Source organism: Nanorana parkeri, unplaced genomic scaffold, assembly GCF_000935625.1.
Source record: "Nanorana parkeri isolate BGI_ZX_2015 unplaced genomic scaffold, ASM93562v1 scaffold558, whole genome shotgun sequence".
Lineage (NCBI taxonomy): Eukaryota > Metazoa > Chordata > Amphibia > Anura > Dicroglossidae > Nanorana > Nanorana parkeri.
The window spans coordinates 76,671-103,775 of record NW_017306826.1 but is presented as its reverse complement, the minus strand read 5'-3'; the positions used below and the strand labels follow the sequence as shown (position 1 = coordinate 103,775).

General features: G+C 39.2%; 1 protein-coding gene across 1 annotated transcript in view; it reads left to right on the top strand.

Moving 5' to 3' along the window:
* Positions 1-27,105, top strand: part of RFX3 (regulatory factor X3) — a 220,370-nt gene that overhangs the window by 148,129 nt on the left and 45,136 nt on the right. Inside the window, exons 3-5 of the mRNA XM_018562046.1 lie at positions 6,516-6,613; positions 9,975-10,233; positions 20,584-20,658. Coding sequence (XP_018417548.1) covers positions 6,516-6,613; positions 9,975-10,233; positions 20,584-20,658 — 432 coding nt within the window. The remainder of the gene's footprint in view (positions 1-6,515; positions 6,614-9,974; positions 10,234-20,583; positions 20,659-27,105) is intronic.

The window sequence follows — 27,105 nt, the reverse complement described above, 5'->3', positions numbered from 1 at the left end:
TATATATATCAGCGCTTTACAAAATAGTGGAGACAGTACAATTACAATACAATTTACAGTACAATACAGTTTCAGAACAATAGGGTTGGGAGGGCCCTGCTCGTGAGAGCTTACAATCTAGTAGGAGGGGCAAGTGATACAAAAGATAATCATTATTTGGATTGAGTTATTGGAGGAGGTAAAGCCAGTTATGTTGAGATGAGGTAGGCTTCCCTGAAGAGATGGGTTTTTAAGAATCGCCTATGGGCAGCGTAGGAGATAGGCGGACAGATTGGGGTAAGGAGTTCCAGAGGATGGGGGACACTCTGGAGAAGTCCCGGAGGGGAGCATGGGAGGAGGTAATGACAGAGCTAGAGAGCAGGAGGTCTTGAGAGGATGGTTTGGGTGATATTTTGAGATGAGCGGAGTTGTAGATGGCTTTGTATGTTGTTGTTAGTATTTTGAATTCTATTCGTTTGGCAAGTGGGAGCCAGTGGAGGGAATGGCATAGGGGAGCGGCAGACACAGAACGGTTGGTAAGGTGGAGGAGTCTGGCAGCAGCATTCATGATAGACTGAAGGGGGGGGGGGATAGCCTGCTTAGTGGAAGGCCAACAAGAAGGGAGTTACAGTAGTAGCGGCAAGAGATTACAAGGGTGTGAATTAGAAGCTTTGTGGTTTTGTTTGTTAAAAAGGGGGCGAATTTTAGAAATGTTACAGAGGTTGACTTGGCAAGATTTACATAGTGATTGGATGTGGGGCTGAAAGGAGAGTTCAGAGTCCAGGATTACACAGAGTACCCTGGCTTGATGGGAGGGGTTGATTATAATGCTATTGATTTGTGATGGAGAAGTCAGGGGAGTGAACACATAGAGGAGGGAATATTATAAGCTCAGTTTTAGGTAGTGGTGTGACATCTATGCTGAGATGTCAGTGAGATGATTAGTGATAAGTGAAGAGACAGAGGGGGTGAGCTGAGGAGTGAAGAGATAGATTTGGGTGTCATCAGCATAAAGATGGTATTGGAAGCCATGGGAGGCTATCAACTGACCCAGGAAAGTGTAGATAGAGAATAGAAGGGGCCCAAGGACAGACCCTTGGGGGATTTTACATTGATGGACTAAATACCCTCATTAAATTGGTAATCAAAATGTCTCATTTAAAAAGAAGTAAAACCAAACCTTTTTTGGCTTTGTTTCTATTTTGGGTCACAGGAGTACATTTGCTCATATACTCCTGTGACCCAAAGTCAGCAGATAAGTGAGCTTATGCCTGCAATCAACAGACTTTGCAGAGCTGCAGCACAGCCAAAAAAGTGTAAAGGGGAAAGTGTATTCCAAGTCTAATATAGGTACTGGCAATTGTTTCACATGCAGACAAGAGTTAAACCCTTGAGATGATATAACACATGCATGTGTAGTACATACAAGTTTGTAAAATAAGAGAGAAGATTGACACAGGAAAAGTGCTGTTTTTTAAAAATGGGCAATTCATTAAGTGTGGATGAACACTAGAAACACTGTGTCCTTTATGCCTGGGACATATTCTATACGACACATGTTGCTTCTGTAATACGTGGATTTGTAGTGCATATGAATCTGCTAAGAGGAGAGAATCCTGATATAGGAAGATTGTGGCTACTTAAATGGGGGAAAAAAGATTGGAAGTACAGTAAGATTATGCTCAGAAAATATAGAGTGTGGCACATGTTGCTTCTGTGATTGCTGTTATTAAAACTGCTAAAAGGAAGCAATGCTGGACATACAATACAGGTCCACTTAGCATCAGTATGTAATATATGTACTATAAATGATAAGAAACGTTTTATCATAGAAGTATCCATCATGATTGTTATCGGTGGGTCATAGGATTTATATAGTGCAATATAGTCAATTGTTTGGGATATAAAATTAAATTAAAATGAGCACTTTAGGAGATTGCTGTTTGAAAGACAGATGAAAGATCTGTCATTTTAAGTAAGTTTTGCAAAGGTGTATGCTTATTCTTTTTTTGTTTTCTAATGCATAAAAAGGGTATTTTTGCTCATATATTTGAGAGAGGTTGCAAGTGCAATTCCCCAGTTTCAGTCTTTTGAGGGAAAGAATTAATCAGGTTAATGGGAGTGCACCGCATTAACGATTCAATGTAGAAATATTAGAAATGAGGTGTGGTGGCAGTTATTTTTAAAAAAAAATTTCTAACTGACAGCTGAAATCAACTACTGACAGCCAAAATCAACTATGCTTGTCACTCTCCTGTGGGTCCCTGTTTGTCACTTGAGAAGCAGAAGATGGGAAAATAACAATGTGGGAGCAGTGAGTGAGAGTCCCTAATCTCTGCTGGGCAAAGAGATCAAGAGCTGACCGTTCAGTTACATTATCACTCAGCTCCCAGTCTTAGAGCCAGCGTAATACAGGTGCAGTGTCCCACGCCGGCTCTAAGCATCGGAGAGAGTATGTTTTACCCTCCCTGCATTTCTCTATTAAATTGCAATCATATTTCAACTGATTACTTCCTTTTAAATACGTGTTTTGTATTTCCATACTTTTTATGAGTATAAACTTTATTTTTTTGCTGTTTGGGCATTAAAGGCTTTGAAAGAAATTACCAGGCCCTGGTCCATTAAGGTTGAGAACCATTGGCCTAGATGCAGGACAGACTCAATAAAATGTTGTACCTACAAGAAAAGTGAAGATTAAAATTGGATTCTTGGCACACATGATTCAATCACAAGTATTCATTCATAATAATGTGAATCCTTAGCAAAGTGATCCTTCAAAATTGGATCATTTTTTTTACTGGCAGACGAAAAGACACATGGACATTTACAGACTGGGTTTTTTTAGCCTAATTTTTATGGCTTGTCCATAAAATAACACAAGGTTAGCAGCCCTGGCAGACAGGAAGGGAGGCTGCTGCCCAGTAGTGGAGAACCACTAGTCTAAGCTATGCAGAGTTTTGTAAAAAAATATATATTTTGCAGTGGCAACCAACAAGATTCTGCCTTACCTAGTTACTTAGTTAACATATATTCTCTTTGCCCTATATTATGCAATTTAGTTTCTTTCTTTCTGTACGTGTCAGCATACATTAATAATAGGCATCTGCATCCATCTGGCCTGATTAGAGATCTCATATATCTTGTTTTTTTTTTTCTATGGATGTCCCAGTTTTATCACTGGTAATATTGAACAAAATGCTTATTTTTCTAAGCCTTCAAATTCCTCATAAAACTGAATTAATAGGAGGTTTCTTCGTCTGTTTTTTGTAAATGGGTCAGATGTGTGATACGACAAAACTTTGCCCCAGCTTATGTGCCTTGGATTGTTAAAAGAGGAAACTTGTGTGCCTAGGTACTGCGATTAGGACATCACAGCAGGGCATTAGGAAAACGTCATTTCTGGGGGCAATAAACACAGAAATTTTCAGCCAACATTAACCACTTTAAACAAATGAATGCAACTTACCACCAAAAATTTCTGTTCATACCATGAAATGGTCTATGTGGTTGATGTTAGTGTTTATTTGCTGTGGTTGTTTTGGTGGCTAAAATTTTGTTGTACATACTTACAATTGCCTAAATTAATTTTGTGTGTGGTAGGTATAAGAGAGGTCTACACGTTTTGTTTTGTTTTTTTGCTAGGAGAAGCTTTGGTGACCCCAAAACTTCCTTCAAGTGACTATTTTGCTAAACTAAGACCAAAACCTTAGGTCACTTTTTTCAGATGATCAAAATTCCCAGCATTTAAATTCCTCTCTGAGTGTAATTTCCTGTATTTCAAATTACTGTGTTTCCTGCCAGCCCTTACTAGTTTATGTTGCACTTAGGCACATCAATGTTGATTTTAAATTCATCTCTCAAGCTATTTTTGAGTCTGCCTGAGATATATGTTAAAAGTGTAACACTACCCCCAGTGGAGCTGCTGGTTAGTTCTGTTTTCCCCAGTGATGATGCACGCTGGCAGAACCCAATCTAACTGACACACCTGTGGCTTAAATAAGCTTTATTGTAATGTAAAAAGCCCTGTAGGGAGCAAAAATAATGAATGGACAACAAACCACAACAGTACGGCACATTAATGCAAACACAGTAGTACAATGGAGCAGAACACAATTGTAAACAAATGAAGACATTGTACTAATTTGTCATAAGTCTCTAAAAAATAAATCAAGGCAACTGTAATTGCTGTATTTTTCTTGAAGACGTTTCACTGGTCATCCAACTGGTAATCAGCTGAATTAATAGGAGGTTCTTCTACAAGGCGCATAAGCTTGGGCAAAGTTTTGCCGTATCACACGTCTCACTTCTTTACAAAAAAAATGACCAGTGAAACGTCTTCAAGAAAAATATAGCAAGTCCAGTTACCTTGATTTTTTTTTTTTACAGAGGTACTATGACCTGGATGAATGAGAACCTTCACAGACAATTTGTCATAAGGTACAGCACTCTGACAAGGTGGTCTGGCTCCGTGTGATCTGGGAACCACAACAAGCCTAGTTCTTATACATGCATTAAATTTACACTAGTTTAAAAGAAAACCATTTGCCAAATTGATCATATTGTTTAAATTAAACATCCCAACTGGAAATAACACTTGTCAAGTAAGTAACCCTATAGTGGACAATCTACAAATAAATAAATCCCAAGTATGTAAAAATCTAAAAGCCTCTCCAAAATATATTAAATATCTGTATGTCAAGCCATTCTTTTCTTTTGTTTTAGATATAGTGGGGACAGGTTAATACCCCTGTCAGGTTTTTACAGCTTTTGGTGCTCCATTAGAGAGATTTTACTTTACTCTTTGTGCAGGTGACAAAAGAAAACTGACGAGGAAAGATATTGTATCAGTCTAATGTACCTACTCCTAATCCTTATACAAAGTGGTTGGTTGTATAGACCCCAAATACCTGGACAAATCTAATAACTTGATTCAAACCTACTTAAATACCACAACACTCCCTCACATAAATCCTGTCACCACACAAAACCTCAAACAAGATCTGGCAGACTTAGAGCTGCACAAAGCTCTTATGACGATGGCTCTTGGTAAAAGTTCAGGACGGATGGTTATACCGTAGCCTATAATAAAGAATTTAAGGACATTCTAATTCCTGCCCTCGGTACACATGTAGTATTCTATGATGCACAGCCAACAACTCAGCCCAAAAACATTTCTTGCACATGTCCTAGTAATACCAAAGCCTGGTAAAGATCCTACTTTACCTTCCAGTTATTGTTCAATACCTTTATTAAACAACATCTCCAAGTCATCTTATTGACTTGAATCAAAATGGATTTATCTTGGGTAGTGAGGTGTGGGACAATGTCCTGAAAACAATTTCGCTCACGTGCTTTGTACTTCCAACAACCCCAGTCCCTATACATGCCTGTATTTTCTAGATGATGCATGTTTCCCCACCTTTAAAAGGAAGTGGTAATATTTCATTATTGTTATTTCTGTTCTTAGTGGTAGTGGTAATTGCAACATTTGAAAACATCTCCAGTTGTTAAGTCTCAAGCACTGCAGCTCTTCCCCCAAGCAGGTCTTAAAGAAAAGCTACACTGAGGAAGATATGTAGGCTGCCATTGATTACCTCCTACTGAAAATGCTGGTTGCTTGACTCTTAATCACTTCAATACTTTGTCACTGACCAGGAACAAGCTTATGACAGGGTGGGTTGAAGTGAAATAAAGCATTCAAAACGATATGCTGTATGCAGTGTTTTTGATGCCCATGTAAATGAATCCTTAAATACAGGTCAAAAAGAGGAAAACTGCAGGTCCTCTTTTACACATGTGCTTATTGTTGTGCTACTTATGACTTCAGGTATTTGCAATTATACCATCTATTGCTCAAATATGCATATTTTGCAGTTAATGCAGTGTTTTGTGTTTTTATTTATTTTTTATAATTTCCTTCAAGTTTATGTGTGAAAGAAAAGTGATAATATAGTCATAATATGGGTATAGGTATAATAAAGAAAATAGAATTCTCCCTCTTGGGATTATGCTGCCCGCCTAGACCATAACCTTTCCACAAACTCGGGTTTGAACTTACACATTTTGCTTTTAGCTTTACTTGGAGCAGTGATGTTACTTGTATTCGCATCCCCAGCTGGATTTCTCATAGGACTATTTGGAGAATCAGCCCAGTTGTAATTAATGTACTCATTAGCATAAAGCTCTGGAGTAACCGCTTTATGCTAAGTGGTAATTTCACTTCTTTTTTTGCATTATGTCAATGAGTCACTTTAATACTTTTCCTCCTTAGAAGTACCTTCCTAAGGAGTAGCTTCACTACGTTCCCTGAAATAGTTGAATTGCCTGCTTAATGCTAAGGAGTAGTTGCACTACTTTCCTTGCTAATGGGTAGCTTCACCAAACCCAGTAATGTTTAATATTTACCTAAAAAAATACCTATTAAGGGTTTACATTAACTATTAAAGCGTCTAAGTGTGAGAAAAAATGACTTATTTTTAAATTGGCACATACAGAATTTAAAAGATTTGATTAACAATATGGTTGTACCATTTCAGGTGCAGCAGGTACAGACTGTTCAGCAGGTGCAACACGTCTACCCAGCACAGGTACAATATGTCGAAGGAAGTGATGCTGTCTACACAAATGGAGCAATGTAAGTTTTTTTAGGATTTCTTTTAACATATTTTCAAATGTATATTTGTTTTAAATGCTCTCCTTCCAGCGCTAGGCCACATCCAAAACACAGATGAAAGCCACTGAGCAATTATGATAACAATATAGGAGCACATTATGATGGTTTTTACCTTTTGAGCATATACCAGAAAATACATAGACTCTGTAATGATCTTTTTATATAACTTTTTGCACTGTAAATGTCTTATTTTAAAAATAATAACGTCTGTTTAGCAACACTGAACGAATCAAAGGTAGATATCAAAAAAGGTAAGCAAAATGTATTTTTTATTTGCTTCCCAGTTTGGATTGATTCAAACAGGCAGAAGTGTTACCAGTTTTTAATGCAGTTTCACAATTATTAGAAATGTACTCAAATCAAAGCACCTTTTAACTGGAATATCCACACTGATGGCTTGTTCACACCAAGTCTGGAGCAGATACAGAGCGTTTTCAGAACACATCAAAAACGCATCCAATGTATTCCAATGGTTTTTCGGGCTCTAGTTCACACCAGTGCGTTCAGTTCCAGTGCATGTGGAAAAACTGCAGCAGGCACTGTTTTTTCTGCTTTGTAACGCTCTGGAACGCACAAAGACACATCAAAACGCATGTAAATCCAGAGTGTAACAACGAAAAAAGCCAGAGAAGTTTATCTACTGTATCAGGCCATTCAAACATAGGGAAAGTGAAGCCTTTTATTGGGCTGTATCCCAGCCAGCAATACATTTATAATACTACTTGGAGTTACATCTTAAAGCAAACTACTTAGGTGAAAAATGCCGAAGCGGCTATTGATGACCTCTTTCTGAAAATGCAAGTTGTTTGGTGGTTTTGCAGACTCACCGGCAATAAGTGACTAACTCGGACCAAACAGATAAGGGAAGTCATTAAAAAAAGTCCTTCTCCGCTACACAAAATGCACAGAAAACATGCATATTTGATGGCGCTCAGGTGTGAATGAGGGCTAACAGTGTGTGTTTTGTAGGGATGCACCGATACTTTTCGAGTACCAGTGCAGATACTTGGCATTTTCACGAGAACTACCAGGGTTGCAGCGGTTGCAGCTGGGACCTGGCTCTGGCGCTCCACCACTGTCCTGAAATCATTAGTCTATATTGTTTTAGAAAAACTGTCACATGACGATAAACAAAAATGTATCAGTACTCGTACTTGTAAGTACTTGGGCAAGTATTAGTACTTGTACTCGCAAAACTGGTATCGGTGCATCCCTTTATATTTATAAAAACAAAATCATACATTAAAACAGAGATGCACAAATCCCAGGAGCTCCGTGTGCTCCTTACAAATGACAGCTGCTTCCTAACTTTTGGATTTTTCTCTAGTCTAGTCCCGGACCTGGAAAAGTATCGGCACCTGTACCAAGTACTGTACTTGGTATCGGTGCATCCCTAGTTTTAAGTAAAGGAGTTTTGTGCTTCCAGTCCCACTACAGCTAAAACTGTTGCCTCAGTACTGAGTGGTTTAGGATAAGGTGGTTAGGTATACCTACCAAACATTAAAATATTGTTTTTAGGTGAAGTTGAACTTTAAGAAACAGAGGTATACTTGGCATTTTCACGAGAACTACCAGGGTTGCAGCGGTTGCAGCTGGGACCTGGCTCTGGCGCTCCACCACTGTCCTGAAATCATTAGTCTATATTGTTTTAGAAAAACTGTCACATGACGATAAACAAAAATGTATCAGTACTCGTACTTGTAAGTACTTGGGCAAGTATTAGTACTTGTACTCGCAAAACTGGTATCGGTGCATCCCTTTATATTTATAAAAACAAAATCATACATTAAAACAGAGATGCACAAATCCCAGGAGCTCCGTGTGCTCCTTACAAATGACAGCTGCTTCCTAACTTTTGGATTTTTCTCTAGTCTAGTCCCGGACCTGGAAAAGTATCGGCACCTGTACCAAGTACTGTACTTGGTATCGGTGCATCCCTAGTTTTAAGTAAAGGAGTTTTGTGCTTCCAGTCCCACTACAGCTAAAACTGTTGCCTCAGTACTGAGTGGTTTAGGATAAGGTGGTTAGGTATACCTACCAAACATTAAAATATTGTTTTTAGGTGAAGTTGAACTTTAAGAAACAGAGGAAACTCTTTCTGGGGGGGGATTAATGCTAAAAAGTGGGGTCGTAACATTTTTCACACACCTGCTGATAATATTTTGATGTAATTTATGAAAATCAACATATGTCTGAGCAGTGTGGGTTTAACAGTTGTCTTTAGACATAATGGAATTAACAGCTACATAATAAAGTGATGTCTTGTTTAAGAGAGAGAAACTAATTTGTAATACAGTAGAACATTAATATAGTAATGTGTAGGGTTTTAGAATGCATTAGTACTGAGTCTGAACATTAGATAACCTGATATGTTCAATTATGGGAAAGTCTTAGAGCAGGTGACTTCCACTCTGGCCCTTTGTGGCTTGTATATGTATGACAAAAAAAGGCTTTGTTAAAACTGGCTTTTGGGTGGCAGATGTTCAGCTAATTTAGTAATGTTCCGAGGACCAGTCAGATACATCATGCACATGAATCATGTACAACTGCAGTGCACACAGCTCATTTTATGTTTGCACATAGCTGTCATGAATATAAAGGTTTTACTTTTGCACTTACACTCCCTAGCTATAAGTTGTAAAGAAGCATGTACCAAAACCGAGATATTCCTCATCATCCAGTAGAGAATAAAGGCTTGTCAGTGGCTTCGTGTTCACATGCTTTTCTATCACTTTGCAGAGCAGATCTCATAACTGTGCTTGAGGTCATGTAAATTAACAGGGGATGTCATTTGTAATGTAATAATGAAACGGAGAGCAACTTATTTATGGTTTTCAATTATCATTCACAAGAGGAGTTAATTATGGTTCAGGGACTTCCATTTTTCGCTTGCTTGCAGAATACAGCTTTCTTATTTAATAATGCACAAGCCAGTGTTAAATTGTACTGAATATGATACAACTTGTTCGGGTAATTGAGTACATACAGATATAAAGAGGATCTATGTTGTGAATATGCTGTGAAGCACACGGCTTAAATTGTGATCAACACAGCCGTTCATTCGGAAAACTTAAAAATAATTTTATGAAGACCTGAATAAATTGATCATGAAGCCCTCCAATATTCTGCCCCACTGGTCTGAACCAAACTTCTGCTCAATTTCTTGTATTTACTTTAGAATGCAAAAATGAATACTTCCAACACTTTTGAAATTAATACACATAAAAGCTAGCAACATGGTACTTTTTTTAAAAGGTCTCTGAGTTCAATGTAGTAATTTATTTTTGTTTTTTTCCCCTATGTTTTGTCTTGTTTCCTGAAGCCGGACAACAACATACCCTTACACAGAAACTCAGATGTACAGCCAGAACACAGGGGGCAATTACTTTGACACCCAGGGTGGATCTGCACAAGTGACCACCGTGGTCTCATCTCACAACATGGTGGGCACTGGAGCAATTCAGATGGGGGTCTCTGGAGGACAAATCATTAGCAGCTCTGGTGGAACTTACCTGATTGGAAACTCCATGGAAAACTCAGGCCATTCTGTGAGTCACACAACCCGCGCCTCTCCAGCAACAGTAAGTCCAGTGTTAAGTATAATTTACAAAAGATACAGGTGTGAACTGACCATTGACCTTCTCCTTAGCAACTGCTAGTGACAGAAAAGATGTAGCTATTCACTGTGTATTTCCTTCTGATAACTAACTAGCACATATAATTTTTCCCTGGTAATTGTTACAAAGTGCTTGTCACCGTGGAGCTACTTGTCACTGGCTGAACCATGTTTCTCCATATACTGAAAAAAACATACAAAGATCTTTTAAAAATAGATTATATTTATCTGTGCTATTCACTTCCAATTCTTTCTTCCAATTTACTGTTCCTGTTGTGTTCTGCTTTAATGAGACTTATATTCTCCGTGGCCTTGATATCTTAGCTCATGGGAGTGTTCATGACTAATTGTGAAATCTTTTTATGGCAAGATACTGATTATGGAGCAAGGGAAGAAGTAATGTCTGCGACATTCACCATGCATCTTTTCACAGATGGAAAATTATGATCTTTACTGTGGAAATTGTATAAGAGTAAAAATTTAAAAATGAGGATAAAAAGAAAATAATACTTTCAGTCCATAGCACTGTAATAATAGCGAGTTTTCTTCTCTTCACTCTGCAGAGTGAGTAAGGTCATTCATATACTACATGTTTATAGCAACAGTTTGCAGAAGGCCCTTTTCTTTTGCAGCATGACTGTGCCCCTTTCTACAAAGCCAGGTCTATAAAGACATGATTTGGTGTTGAGCAACTCGAATAACCTGTGCAGAACCCTGACCTCAGCCCAAATACATAACTTCGGAATAGCCGAATAGACACACATTCTTTTAGCCGAATAGACACACATTCCCACAGTTACACTTCTCCAAAAACTAGTGGAAAGACTTCCCCAAAGAGTGGAGGCTGTTGTAGCTGCAAGGTTGCCCATGGTTTTGAAATGGTATATCCTACAAGCTTATATAGGTGAAATGGTTATCTATCCAAAAGCTTTTGGAAAAATTGTGGAAATATTTGCATTTGCAGGGACAATAATTTAAAATGAACCTGTTGTTTCTGCTCTGCATGGGGAAATCCCAGGTTCACCTTTAAGGTTTCTAACAGATTTCTCACCCTTTACTAAAATATAAAAGGATTTCTGGTTTGGTGGTAGGAGAAAAGGCTCTTTAAAGAAACCAATGTATGTTATAGTAATATAAAAACAATATAATTGCATACTAAAATGTAATAATATACAGTTGTTCAGCAGATACTCCGGGGTTTCACACCTGAGCTGAAATCTGTGAGAGCTCACCTATGATGCTTGGGATTATCCCATTTAGAGTGTCATTACAGATCCATTATTGCACAATGTTTCAGCTAGTACATACCCCAGATGTATACAAAATATCAAATATGAAACCGTAGTATTTGGGATTGGTTGACTTTTCTATGGGTTTATGTCCAGCAACTAAGCAACAGTTACTTCATAAATGCTTCATTGTCAATTTACCTTATAAGCAGAATATCATTTCATTAAACTTGTAGACTTCCTTACTTTCTTGCTGTCGATAAAAAAAGATCTCTAAAAATGGATGCAAGTTCTCCTTTGCCAACCATTTTAATAATTTGCTTTTAATACCAATTGGTGGTTGGCCATTTACAGGTGCTTTTAAATGATCTGCGTCCACTAGCAGTAGAGACATTCAATTAGAAATGTTTTGTTTTTTTTTTAAATGGTGGAAATGACATGGTAACAGCAGTTAGACATTTACCTGTTATGCAATTTCTGTGAAGGCCAAATAAATCCGCAACTGGGTTGGGAAACACTACAAGCATCTACCCCCCCAAAGAAAAAACAATACCCATTTCTTTATATATTCTATATTAACAAGCTTTACTTGTAGACTGTGGATGATTCTTTCTTACAGTTCCAGCTACTTTATTGTACTGTACTGCGGGCTTGTTTTTAATTCAGGGGGTTAAACATAGTTAATATCGTATTGATTCAGTGTTCGTTTCAGACCAGATAGAATTGTATAAATTGCAGGGTAAAATTATTCATCCAGCTGTGAATTGAATCTGCAACACAATTCTGTCTTCCCTGCACATTCTTGATCACTTTCCCTTATACAACGTGTTATTCATATGCAGAGAAGAGCTTCTCACCTTAGACTCTGAGACACATTTAATTGGAACATTTTCTGCATACTTAGAAATTATATAAAAATCCCAAAATGGTTTAGATCGTTTGCAACCCATCATGTTGTGATGGTGCACTTCAAATTTTATGTGCAGCAGAAGGTTAAATAAAGGATTATTAGATATAAAGGTCACATCCCCAACTGATAGCGAACTGAAATGAATCATGTTGTTGGTATAATGAAAAAGAATCTTTATAGATGAATGTGTTGTTGAATAAATATTCAGACTTATTACACTGGAACTTAATTATATTCAGCTTTAGTTCAAAATGTTCTAGCCATTTTATCAGTTATTATGCTCATAGTTTCAGAATAAGAATGGAAATGTTCTGCTTCTGGTGAAAAATATATTCATTTGTGGCCTGCTAAACAGCCATTAATGATAAACCATGTGGTAGAGTATATGAAATATTAATTGATTGCTAATGCTATGTCATAGTTTTAAAGTTATATTAACTCTTAGAACATCTGAGACTGTTATTGTTAGGGGCCATATAGTGATCCCACTGAATTACACCACAGATAGCTTCTCCCAGTTGAAACGGCTAACAACATTGGCAAGATTGGCCCTATCATGGGTCAACACTTATACAGTGTACGTATACATAAAATTCCTGCATGGCGTCTCCCACCCCTCTAAGTTAGAGTAGCAAACATTAAACCTCAGATGCAGTGTGGTGCTCCACTACAGAGCCTGACTTACTGCTACGCTAGGCAGTGTTTACTTGCAATATACTTCCCAGCGCCTGTGCTCTAGTGCACAAGAATGTACAGTAAACTCCCAGTTATCCAGCATCCATGAGGATTGATAGATGCCGGATAACTGTAGTTTCTGGTTGCTTGAGTGTTACTATAATTGGAACTAGCCAATAGGAGAATGGCCATTGCTCCCGCTCACTGCCGTTGTGTATATTCAGCTGCCGGCTGCGGAATCCAGCCGCCGGTCAGCAGCAGCAAGTTATAAACAGAATTATTAAAGGAGAACTATGTGGTTAAGGCTTTTCCCGATAGTTCTCCTTAGGGTAACGGGAGGACACAAACTAGCATCCTCCCGTCACCCTAGGCTCAGTATACCGCGAGCTGTAGCTCGCGGTATACTGAGATGCCACAGTATATCGCGAGTTGCTGCTCCCGGTATACTGAGACGCCGCAGCTGAAGCGGGGCAGAGCCAGCTGTACCCGCCCCCTCCCTCGTCCGTTCCGCCAATCAGCGCTGGCGGATCGGAGTGGGGAGGGGGGAATCCAGCCCCCCTCTTGTCACGACAGAGAGCCGTGACAGGATCGAGAGGTGAGCGAACGCCGGTATGTGTTCGCTCACCTCCCGATCTACTGAGCCGACCTGTGACAGTCTCATTGTCACAGGTCGGCTAGAACTATGAGGTGAGTGAAAAGCACTCAACTCATAGTTCTCCTTTAAATAAATGTAGTTGCTATGGTAATTGTTTAGTGTGCACATGTCTATCCAGCAACTGCAAAAAATTGTCCTCGATTTTTTTCCCTGGCTGCTTGAGCGTGCTAGTTGAATGCCGGATAATGGGGAGTTCACTGTATAGATACTCTATAGAGTTGAATGGAAAAGGCCAACAAGTACACTTGTATCCTAGACTGAATGAAATAATCCAATTCCTTAGCCACCAGGGAGCATGGCGCTGGCTTCCTGATTGACCGGGAAGCTGCCTTCATGCTCCCTCGTCCACCTGGTCACGAGGGAGCATGGCGCTTGCCTCCCGGCTAATCAGGAAGCTGGGCGACGTGTAATGACTCGCAGGCCAGTTTCCTGATTGGTTGGAAAGCTGGCCAATCAGGAGGCTGGGTGGTGAGTCATCACCCACCCCCCCTGCTTCCTGATTGACCAGAAAGCTGGCTCCATGCTTCCTCGTTACCTGGTGACGAGCAGTATGGAGCCAGCTTCCCAGCTAATCAGGAAGCTTCCTTAATGGGACTTCCGGCATCGGAATTTGGTATCAGCGAATATCGAGAAAAAAATATCGGTACTCGATACCGAAAAACGAGTATCGGTGCATCCCTACACAAAATACATTGATCTACTTGGTATTTCAATTCTTTTACAATAGCAGTATAAGAAAGCTCACTAAAAAAAATGCCATATGATATCCCATAAATATATTTTCTTAACTTTTTTGCTCAGAAAAACGACATTATGTCTAATCTTAGGAACTACATATCTCTATATGCAGTGAAAGTATGCAATCAAACAATACCACATTACCTACTGAATTCAGTTGTATGCAATCATTCTAATATTGGAACCTAAAAGTTGGAGGGGCTGTTTCTCTGTTACCCCAAATTCCAGCTTTGCTGTTACTCCGGGTCTCCAAATGTATTGTAAACTTGTCAATTTTGAGATTGCGAGCACAGACTCCTGGAGCCTGCTTGATCTCCTTTATTTTGTACAAAAACTGTTATTATTTCAAAGCTACCTACTACAGAAACTACATTGGGTTGTTTTTTTTTATATGTAGTTTTATTTTAGATTAGCATTCTTAAAATCACATTTAAAATTTCAATTGCTGCATTTGCATATTGTCAAAAAGTACCAGTATTTTTCAAATAATTTTTTTAAAAATGAATCCTAATTTTACCATTTTAAATTATAAATAAATAAAAATTCCCTTGCAAAGTGCAATTTTGCCTGCAAAGCGCACATCCTACTTGCCTTTAGTAAATCAGCCCCATAGTAGTAGCTGCTGTTGGAAGCTAAGTGGTTAGATTTAAATATATATATATATAGGCTTACGAAAATTAGATTGACAGGACCTTTCTAATTTTTGCATGTTTCATGATCACCTTTAGGTGAAGAAATTATTATATCTGCTGCACTAAAAATAGTAGAAAGTATTCAGAGCAAGGCTTTACTGGCAGCATTTTAGTGTCATGCCGCTAAGCATTATGAAGCCTTGTCAAGCTTAAAAAAAATACTCTCTAACACTGTCCTATTTCCTTTTCCTTTCACTCTCAATGAGTTACCTGTCTGAAAACCTATTACTTTAGCCCACTCTCCTCTTCTCGTCTGTGTCTCTTCTGTCAAAACACAAGTACAGGAAGCTGAAGCAAGGTGACACAGAGCACCATCTAGTAAAGCCTCACAGACACCGCTCAACCTTTGCAGCTCTTCCCACTTACTTAAATTCAGCTCTGCATTATAACTACGTTGCTTGTCAATGGTGTCAATGTGATTTAGATAAATATTGCATATGCTGAGCATAAAAGGAGCTGGAAATCAACAAGTGTAAATGTTTCATGTTTCATATTTCATGAAACACAACATGTCTTCTTTAATTCCTTCCTATTCCCTATTACTGAAGTGCAAGTGACAGCCTTGTTATAGAGGAATAGCACTCTAAGAGAGAAACTGATATGTAAGACTCTTCCCTGATAGAGAAACACTGTCATGTGACTGACTGCCTTGTTAAAAACACAACTTGGCCCAACTTTTTTTTTTTCATGTCTGCGATCAGTTAGAAGGGAGGGATGGAATGGGAGGAGGTTCATGTGTTGCCCAGAGTTGGTCTTTAAAGAGAGGCTGCCATCCAAAAGACTGTTGATATGAGGGTAGGATAGGACTAAGCATATGTTCAGATGGTTATGTGCTATATTGGGCAACAGTGACAGACAGACAGGGCTGACACAATTTGAGGCTGCAAGTACCTGTCTGAAATGCATATCTATGGCATCTATGGTATAACATGAGCAGGTGGAGAGTGCATACTAACATCAGATCTCAGCTCAGATCTGATTACTTTTTGCCATAGGTTGCATACGAAGCAATTTTCAAATATATTGCTGACATAGAAGGAACCCTGAAGATACATTGCCCTAGTGTACTCAATTGCTGGGTCCTAAGTCCTGACAATCAGTACATAGGGTTCATCTTGGCACCAAGACATATATAAAGTGCCACAAATCATACTCTACATGTTGGGATCTTTTCCACTAATGCAGGTCACACACGTATCGAACCTATTAATTGTTCAAACCAACTGTTCCAAAATGTTGATCAAATTTTGCAAACAGTCATTTGTTACCACTATTTTAATTAATTTGAACTGTTTAATGGCATCAAAGATGAAACTTAATGAATGGGTTAGAACAGGGCTCAAAATTTCAAGTCCTAAGCTACTAGCCAGGCCAGAAAAGTTACTCGCCACCAGTTGCCCCACCAAAGATCAGGGTGTGACGCACAGTACAGAGGTCAGTACACAGTACAGAGGTCAGCGGTCAGTATGTAACGCAGTGCAGAGGTCACAAAGAAAGTACAGGGACTTACAGTTGTCTTGACCTCTTCTTCTCCTGGTGATGGTGGGGGAGCAGCGAGGTTGCCTGCACGTCCAGCCGGCTCCAGGTGCTCTCTCTCCCGCGCAGCAGAAGCCGGCCAACTGCGGTTCTGCAGTCTTCCTCTCCCACCAATGGCAGCTGAGGTGGGCGGAGGAAACTGCTGTGGCCACCGAGGAGCCCAATCGAAGAGGGCACAGACGATGGCAGTGGAGCTTCTTGTTCTCTTCTCCCCGCCACCGCAGTCTTAAAGAGGCCCCCCACCCAGTCCACATCTTTCGGACGTTATTAATCTGAGTTGCCCCACTCAGTATGCCCCTCGCTTGCTAACATATTGAGTGGGGCACTAAGATTAATAATGTGCTGGATTAGTTTGACCCAGAGGCGGACTGGGCCCGGGGGCAGGGTGGCAATTGCCCCCCAAAGCCTCTCTGATACCTTTGCAAACGCCCCCCACCGCCGCCATAAGCATTTAATCTCTCCCCTCTCGGTCGCTCTGCTGCTGCAGCGACCAAGAGGGAAGAGATGAAGTCCTTGCCGTGGCGAGGGGGGCCTCTTTAAGAATGCTCTGATCACACCGCTGAACGATCACCTCTTCTCCAGACCGCTCCAGCTTCAGCTCCAGGAAGCGGGCACTCAGAGAGGCAGCTACGATCACACCTGTCAGCGTTCACTCTCTCTGCTCCCGGCCGCTGCAGCTTCAGAGCGGCCAGAAGGAGAGAGAGGGAGCGATAACGGGTGTAATCAGAGCCACCTCTCTGAGTGGAGCTGAAGCGGCCGGGACGAAAGAGAGGGAGCGCAGAGAGCTAGCTCCGGCTCTGGATGGAACACTACCGCCGCGGCAAGCGTTTGCTTCTGTTCTCTCTTCTCCTTCTCGGGCTCGGCCGCTCTGTAGCTGCAGCAGGCGAGAAAGAGAAGAGAAAACAGAAGCAAGCGATCGGTTGCTGCGGCGGTAGTGTCCCATCCCTAGTCCCGCCGGCGAGGCACCATTGCTGACATTCCACACTCGCCCCCCGCAATTTTCACTCACCAATTGCGAGGGGGCGAGTGGAAATTTTGAGGCCTGGGTTAGAATATTCAGTTTGTTTCAGAAAATAGGTGCTCAAAAATTGTTTGTCTTAGGATCATTTTGATTGATTTAAACTCAAAGGAAGCGTTATAGGTGTCTCTCCAGTTGATCAAAGCACAGAATTACCTCATCTCAGTGACAGTCAAGGACCCCTGAATGACTTTTGACATAAACTTGAACAGATCGATGCAGACTACCTTTCAATTGGTGTTGGATCAAGTGCTTGCTTTTGACATCTGATCAATTAAGTAATCAGATGGAACGGGAATAATCAAGTGGATGGAAAAAAATTATTATGGACAGACTAGGGCTGCAACAACTAATCGACATAATCGATTATAATCGATGATTGAAAAAGTTGTCAACTTTTTCAATCATCGATTAATCGGCTTCTGATTGGAAGGCCCTGTTTACGGCTCCACACACGCTGCGCACCGCACCTCTTCCCCACCTCACGTTCGCCGCTGCCAGACCCGCCCGCATCCACGCTCCTCACGGCGCACCTCCTCCCCGCCTCACACTCACCGCCGCCCACATCCACGCTCTTACTACACTCAATACAAACTAGTAGTCCATCACTGGAGCCATTTTTTAAATGTATTTTATTTTTTTAACCGATTAATCGAACTTAATAATCGGCTAACTAATCGATTTTGAAAATAATCGTTAGCTGCAGCTCTAGGACAGACACCATTCGTCTGTATCTGACTGCACATCTGAACTCATTCGAAATCTTGGCCAGAATTTCATGAATCTGCTAAAATGCTAGTTCAATAAAAATCCACCCACTTTATGCAATGCAGTGCTTACTTTTCTCTGCAATATCAAAACAGGTAAACCTCCCCCACACACAACATATGTCGCAGCTTTACGCAGTAGTGTACATCCTGACCCTGGGAACACCAGTTCATGTATAAAAACTGACATAGAGAAAAACAGGGGTATTTATAATGGGAACCTGGAAGATGCCTAGTGGTGGTGGATTGCATTAAAACAGTTAACTTATGTACACTAAAGCCATATATTGCAAACCAGAGATGGGCCCTAGGCACGAACTCACATAGGGGCTCATTTATAAATCTTCCTCCCAGCATGTAGCTGGGGCGAAGGCCGTTCACATGGCCTTACTGCTCCTAGAATTTTCTATGCTCCTCAGCTTAGGAAAATCAGCCTCTGGTCTTGCACTATTATCTATATATGAAGATAATATATTACTAGACTAGGTAGCTTAGCCAAATAGGAATGTATTTAATAGAAAGTAGTTTCAGCTTTGGTTAGCCAAATATGTGCATTGATCAGTCTGTCTGGGATTCCTAGGTAAGATGATGGGTGTCTCTGACATAGAGATTGAGACAATGAGGTGCTCCTAAAAACATAGAACATAAAAACACCTTTATACAGATAACACAATTCTATAGTACCCATTCCCCGATGAGGCCAAGTCTTTGCATTGTGTCGAGCTGGTGCTGCTTAGAGAAATTAGGAATCATAAACCATGTTCTGTTGACCAATAATGTTTTGGCGGAAATGCTGCATCCAGTATTCTGCATACCTCTAGTACCCCTCAGATTCTTAAATAAATCAGACTTTTTTTTATCAATAACTGATGCTTTTTCCTTTTATTTAAAAAAATTTCCGAATGCTTTCATGCATGGTCATGAATTTCTTACAGACCCATGAAGAAGTGCATGATTACATACGAATGTGGTAGCAGACATGTTTGAAACAAAAAATAGATGACTTTGCAAAGCTTTTGTTAATACAATTCATTTTGTTATATTGAAGAATGCAAGAATTCTTAGAGTTGTGGACATTATTGTATGTAACATCATACAGACAATCAGACCACAAATTGAACAGCTAGGTTAAGCCGAATACTGCTAAGCAAAGCAAAACGGTATTGATCACAGGTTGCCCTGTTACGATTGCTCAAGGATCATCGTGTTTTTTTTTTTACAGTATATTTATTTAATCTGTTTATATCTAATGATAATGCTGGCTATACTTGTTTTGACAGTGTTGCATCAATAGCTTGTTGTGTATGACTGATTTAAAGTAGATGTAAACCCTAACTAATTGAAAACAAGATTAAAATCATTGTGTATAACAAACATTTGCCATTTCTTGAAATAAAATATTTGTTTTCACCATTATTATCCTTTTGTTGCATATCAGTGATGATCATCTCCTGCAGCCTATTTGCAGCCAATCCTGTTACTTGGACTCCAGGAACTACTGCATGTCGTTTTTTAGGAAGGGCTTCTGATAGAACAACAGTAGACCATGCCTGTGCAATGTGTATCGGCAAGGCCACTTGTAGTCCCCATTGGGTGAGGGTGTGACAGGGTGAGAACATTTAGGAGACGGGGACTAAGCATTGCCCCAGAAAGTGTCTGCACAAGGACCTTCATAACAGGATCATCAGTTATAATTTAAACTTAAGCTGAAGATTTTAAAATGCTAAAACGCAATTTTGAAAGGACTTTAACATGTTCGAGATTTTAGTAATTGGGTTTACATATACTTTAACAGTAGGTCTACGCTAACCAGTTCTCAGCAGAAAACTTTTGCCATTTTTACTATGCACTTCTCACTGATTTCTTATTAATTTATTATGTATCTGGTTATGGGTTGCTGTTATTGAGGGCTCTTTTTTTATTTGGTGGCGGGCGCTGAGATAATGAACTGCATGCCATCTTTGTGTTATTATCTTTGTATTTGTTGACTGTTTTGAATAGTATTCTTGATAAACTTTAAATTATCTGTCAGTGATGCTTTTGCTTTTTAATGCTATCTTGTCTTGAGCCTGTTTTCAATGACATCTATTATCAGATTGAAATGGCGATTGAGACACTGCAAAAGTCTGACGGCCTTTCAAGTCACAGAAGTTCGCTTCTCAACAGCCATGTAAGTTTAGCTTTTGTTACTACCTCCCTTCCGCATGCTTGATTTCTGGCTAATTTTTTTTTTCATGTTTGTGCATTTCATTTCTCAAAAGCACAAGTTCCTTTGTCATGCAACTTTTCAAAATGAAAGTGTCAATATGTTATCTCATTTCAATTAGAATGAGTCAGTCATTCACACTAAAATGTCTTTAAATAATCACTTACATTATTTAATGAAATTACAAGTTATCTGGGACTTGTACTTTTGGATTGTCTTTCAAAAACACTGCAAGATACTGCTTGTTTTTTTTTTATTTTTTTATTTTATGTAGATCTGGCTATTAAAGTATTATTCTAATTTACCTATTCAAAAACAAACTTCATAAGACAATTGACATATGTTGTACATTATTGTGCTTTGTAATCTTACAAAATTGAAGTTGACTGTAAAAAGTAATTGAAAAGCTCTTTAGAGCAGTAGTGGTATCCATGTTATCTGTTTCCTGTAGTACGATATGACCCCACAACTGATTGCAGGAGACAGATCATTAAGGACCCGCATTTTGTGGAAACTGGCTTAGTTACTGAACTGCAAACAGTAGAAATGAAACTTTGGACTCAATGAGGTCTTGTTGGACTTGTAACTGAAAGCGGAAATTTCTATTAAACAAATTAAAACAGGGGCTCCGGAAGCTTTTAGCCATAATGTGTTTGTATGCACAGCTTATTAGCACATTATGGAAGACTTACCTGCGAACAGATGCTTCCATCTTTTTCCTGGTCTTCTGGGTTTCGACTCTTCAGCTGCTTGACTGGTCGGGCCCTGATGACGTGACTCCCTCTTGTGCATGCGCATGGGGGTTACTTCATCTCACCATGCTGGGGGTCTGTGCATTGTGCATTTATGGCAGAAGAGACTTACACAGTCTCTGTCATATAAAGCCTGCCAATCAGCAGTTTGTTGGGGTTTCTTTTAACTTACACTTTTATAAGCCATTGTGCAGCATGTCTTTCCCTCTTAAAATTGTATGTTTTATTTTCAGTATAAAGGTCCAGAAGAGATTAAGTCATAACATTTTCTGAAATTACTTTCCTTTCACTGCGGTGTTCATACTGGAGTTATTTTGTACGACTAGGCCTGGTAGCTTGTAGGTATATCCCTCTCAAAAGTGCTTTCTCTTCTCTTTACAGACTGATACATATCCAAAACATGACAAATGTCAAAAGTTAACTTTCTACTTTTTTACTTCTATGACAGTAAAGGAAAGTCTCTCCATTGGGGAAACAGACATCAATGAAAACTTTATTTACTATTAATTCCACTCGTCATTATTTTCTTGAATAAAGCTGCATCTCAAACACTTTGAAATAAACTTTAAAATTAAAAAAGGGAACTTTTATATTGCCACGGTTAGAATAAAACATTATTATGCTTATTTATAAGCAACCCTATATACAAACAAATATTAAAAGCATATTGGATCTGCATTGCCACAAGCCGTTTTTAGAATGTTGTGTCACCTTCTTGTAAATGCTTTTTATAGCAAGTCAAGATTCATTACTTACAAACCTGATATTTGTGGTTAGATATTTCTTAGAATCCAGTTCTATTCTCTAAAACAAGCAGTGTGATGCAATAGGGACCTTTCTCTTCCTTTGCTTGGGACAACCTAAGCACACGTGACTCTGCCCTGACACCAGGGAAACAGAGGTGAGTGTGGCAAGTCATGTTTTATAGCAAATGTGGTACCTAAAAGTCCCCCTTTTTTATTGGAAGTGTAATTTAAAGCAGAACTCTGGGGAAAATTATTCTTAACCCTTGCAGTGGGGCTACCCCTGCACTGTAAGGGTTAAGTGCTCGTTTTTGTCTAGGTTGAAAAATAACAAAGTTATACTCACCTGATCGTCTGAGTTGGCTTGCTCTTAGACTGGTAATTTCCTCCTTGCTCCTCCTCAGCTGCAGCGGTCTAAAGTCCAGTAAGTCATCATGTTCTATACACAGTGTATAGGACATGAGATCACAGGGAGATTCCATGGCTGCAGCAGAAGAGGAGACAGGTAGAAGAGACCAGTGTAAGAGCAAGCTGTCTCCAAGGATCGGGTAGATGTAACTGTATTTTTTAACCTAGGTAAAAACGATCACTTAAACCTTGCAGTGCAAGGGTTAAGAAAAAATTTCCCTGGAGTTCTGCTTTAAAAAAACCTGACAGCGTTTCTTATCCCTCCACATTCTAAACCCAAAGAAAACCATTTGGCTATAGTTTCACTTTAAATCCATTTACACATAACAAGCCTCATGCTACATCTTTAGTGCATGCCCACAAAATAAGGTGTAGGTCTCCGTTCCCTCCCAAAAACAACAAACTCATTCAAAACGATGAGTTGACCCGTGTTTTTGTAACATAGGTGTGAGTAAGATGTAAAGAGGGATTGAATGTAAAACCACTTGTTTCTCATAGGCATTACTCCTGGCATATTGTTACCTTCAAGAGAAAAAAATGTGTATACTGCAAGATTGTAATATAGGAAAAGCTTTATTGGTAGCTCTGGATATATGTTGCTTTGGTAAACAAGATATTCAATACGGTACTTTTGTACAATATATTACATGATCTAAATCATGATCCACAGCATGCAATGCAGATACCAGAGTGTGATAAACCAATAATATCACTTATAAGACAAATGGCATGCTCTGCTTCTCTCATTAAGTCCTATCGGGTCATATGGCATATAATAAAGTATTATCATTTAGCATGGATTACCAGGTTAAATTGGCCACTTATCCAAAAGACACGCTAAAGTAACAGAATAGATAACCTATAAAAAAAATAGTAATAAATGTAATGATTTTATTTTTATTGTGCAATGCTACTGCTTGTGATTCTTCCTCTGCCGTGTATGATGTTTAGGCATCCTTGTTCTTAGTAGGTCTTCTTTAACACAGGGTGCTGATATAATAGTTTTGATTAAAACAGAATTTGAACAAAAGCCAAACTCAAAATAGTCAAATCAGTGTGGGGGGTCTGCCTGCCTTAGTGACATGATCAGTCTCAATGTTATAATAAGAGAAATACTGCTGGAAAAAGAAGTTATGCATGAACTAGAAATATTATGTTTGGGACAATCTCACACTTAGGGGCTCATTTATAAAGCAGCAGTATGCTCCCTTATTTGCTTGCTTCAGGACTCTAAAGAAAATGAAGCTCCACTCATTTTAATAAATGAGGGAAAACAAGTAGTTCCATTCATTTTAATAAATGAGGGGAAAAAAGTGTTTTAGGAGGATGAGAGCTTGGTCACAGATTTTTTTTTTTTTTTTTTAATTCATGGAGGTGCTGAAATTGTATTTTTTTAATAACATTAAATAAAAAAATGCCTTGTCTAGCAATTATATAATGTTTTAAAAAAAATGGATAGAATTTACAGAAAACATAAATATCCCCAAACCATATTTATCCAACTTGTTAACTGATTTGGAGTAGGTAGTAGCACTAAATTGGTTTGTACAGATGCACTGAATAATCTTGTCCTTTCTACTTATAGCTCCCAAGGAAATTCCACCATTAGATAGAAAGCAAAGGGAAGAGATCACCATTGTGTAAAAACTTTTATTTTAAAAAAAATGTAAAAACCCAAATTCACTTACAGACGAAAGTGCTCTGAACCTACTGAAAAGGAATAAGACTCAATCCTCTCAGGAGCAATGCACCACTACCCTACTGCTGCCGTGCGTGAAGATGTCACATTGGTGAGCCCTTATCTGTCATACGCTACAGCAAGCTATTTATGTTGGATTTCGTGATTATCTACCATTTTGAAAGAAAATAAAGACTCTGTGTTTTCTTTCAAAACGGTAGATAATCACGAAATCCAACATAAATAGCTTGCTGTAGCATATGACAGATAAGGGCTCACCAATCCTTGAGTTGTCCCATACACTCACGGTGTCCCAATCTTTTAATAAGTCTCTCTTGCAGCACTGCTGCTCCAGCCTCAATCTTCAGGGCCACTGTCTGGTTCCTCCAGACAACCGCAATAACATGCCAATCCTCCCAATATGTTTCACGAACCTGCAGCTCCCTGCTGCACTGGCCTCCACGCTGACTCCTGGGTGGAGTTCTCCTGACTGAACTCCGGTGGGGCCCTGAACACATCCCAGCACACTCTTCATGAGGGATGTACACAGGTGCACAATTAGGTGCCGGTCACTACCAAAGCATGGACCCAGGACTGGAGATTTCCTCCCACCCAGAGCTCTAAGAAATCTCCTGGCTCCAGGATCCCAACTAGGATCCAGAAAACCTGGAAAGGACTGAAAAGGCACCAGTAATGTCTTCCTGGAGCCACTAAGCCCCTCTGGCTGAGAACCCTGGGTGACATTGAGGCCACCTATCACCGGGGTAATGCCATGCAATGCCACAATACACTCGCAGACATTCTGAACTTTGCTATTGCTTTCCATCCACATTGGTTTTTGACCAGATTCCACGCAAGGATCGAGATAGCCCACCGACCTTTGTGACGCCCTCCCACGAAAACGACGAGACCCCATGACCATACCATCAGAAGTGTCCCACCACCTCACCTCTCATCACATGTAAGTGTTCTATATCTCCTCCACCACCTCACATCTACACACCCTGACCCACCTACTGTCCTTGAATTTTCCCCATCCACACATTTGGCACCAGAGCTGCTACTCTCTCTAATTTGTTCAGTCTTAATAAAAAGTGCATAAAAACAAAATACACTTATAGACCATTCCAATTCAGTTGCTGGTAATAAAACAACGTAATTATACATCTATATTTTACTGTATTAAGCATATTTATCCCTAGATATGTCTGTTTCCATATTGGAGCCTCTCCCGTGTTTAAATACTTTTTTTTATACAATTTAAGACTCTTACTTAATATTTGGAACCTTAGGCAAAAATTGGTCAAAAATCCTATCTTTTAGAAGGATTGGGCAATGCTTTTTAATAGTATTTCTAAATGTTTTATATTGTATACTATAGTCAGTAATGAAAGTGTATTCATAATTCTAGTTACAATTAATCCTTTCCGGTTTATCTAATGGAAGGAACTCCCTACCCATACCTGCTATCCTTTGAAGCGTAACCTCCTACTCTTTCTTCTTATACCCTTTCTGTTTAAATCTTTCTATTAGCACCCTAGACTGATCCTAAAAATCCATGCTTCCACTGTCTCAGGCCTTCCTATTCAGGTAATGAAAATATCATCTTTAAAATCCTTCCATAAAATCACAGACCAGTCTCATATACATTTTTCTTCCCATTTAGACATAAAATATTAGCAACATTAGGAGAATACCTATTCCCCCATTTTTACCCCCTCTTATTGCCACCCTAGTTCCTTGAATAAAGCAATTCACATACCAAAAATTATTTTGGCCCATAGCAAAGTCCAAACACTTCATTATAATCTGTTTTGGCTTTAATTCTGACTTTTCTTCTAAAATCCATCTCACTGCAAGACCATAGGTCTGCTTAATATTAGATCAAAGGGAGTTTACATCTACCGTAATAAAAATAGATTCATCCTCATATGCTATTTCTTTTAGTAGAGTAATCAAATACTTACTATGTTTCAGAAAAGACCAGGTGGTGTTTACCACAGGCTGCAAATAAAAATCTATATATTCTCTCAATTTGAAAGACAGAGGAGTTGATTAACTAAAGACAAAAATGCTGTTCACTTTGCAAAGGAATTTGCACTTTGCAGGGAAAGTCCCCCCCTTGTCTTGGTGAAATGTTACTTTACAAAGAATACCCAATCATGTGCAAGTAAACTAAAAAAAAAGTATTTTTGCTTGCATATTACTGAATGATGGCAGTCAGCAGAGCTTCACTTGGGTAATGGGAAAGTGTCAATTCCATTCCAAAGTAAACAGCCTATTTGCCTTTCGTAAATTAAGAGACTTCCTCACTACCTGTAGGTCTCCTGGGATTTTAGAACTTAGCTTTTATGTATTTTAGGAACATAATATATTGTTGGAATCCTTCCGGCTACAGGAGCCAAATACTTACCCTCTTTTTTTGTCCAGTATCCCTTCCTTCTTCCCTTTCTTAAATTCTTTATTAAATGTAACTGTTAGATCACTTCTCTAATTACAATTACAATGACTTTCCAATTCCCTAATACCTGTCTTCCAGTTCTCTTATTCCAATTTTTTTCTTCATAATTTTCAATTTCTCTGTCATGATCTACTATCATTTTCTAATGATTAGATCTATTTGTGCCTTTAAATGGTAACAAACTCTTGGATTCTAGTTTCTAACTTCTGTAGTTTCTTTCATCTTTGAATAAGCAACCCCAAAAGTTTCCTCTCGCAGTGATAAAAAAACAACTATTCATCACTGGATGCTTTGCCATTTAACCCATCATTTGGGGGAACAACCCATCTTTATCTCCTAGGGGTAATGCCTTCTTTGGCATTCTTGTGA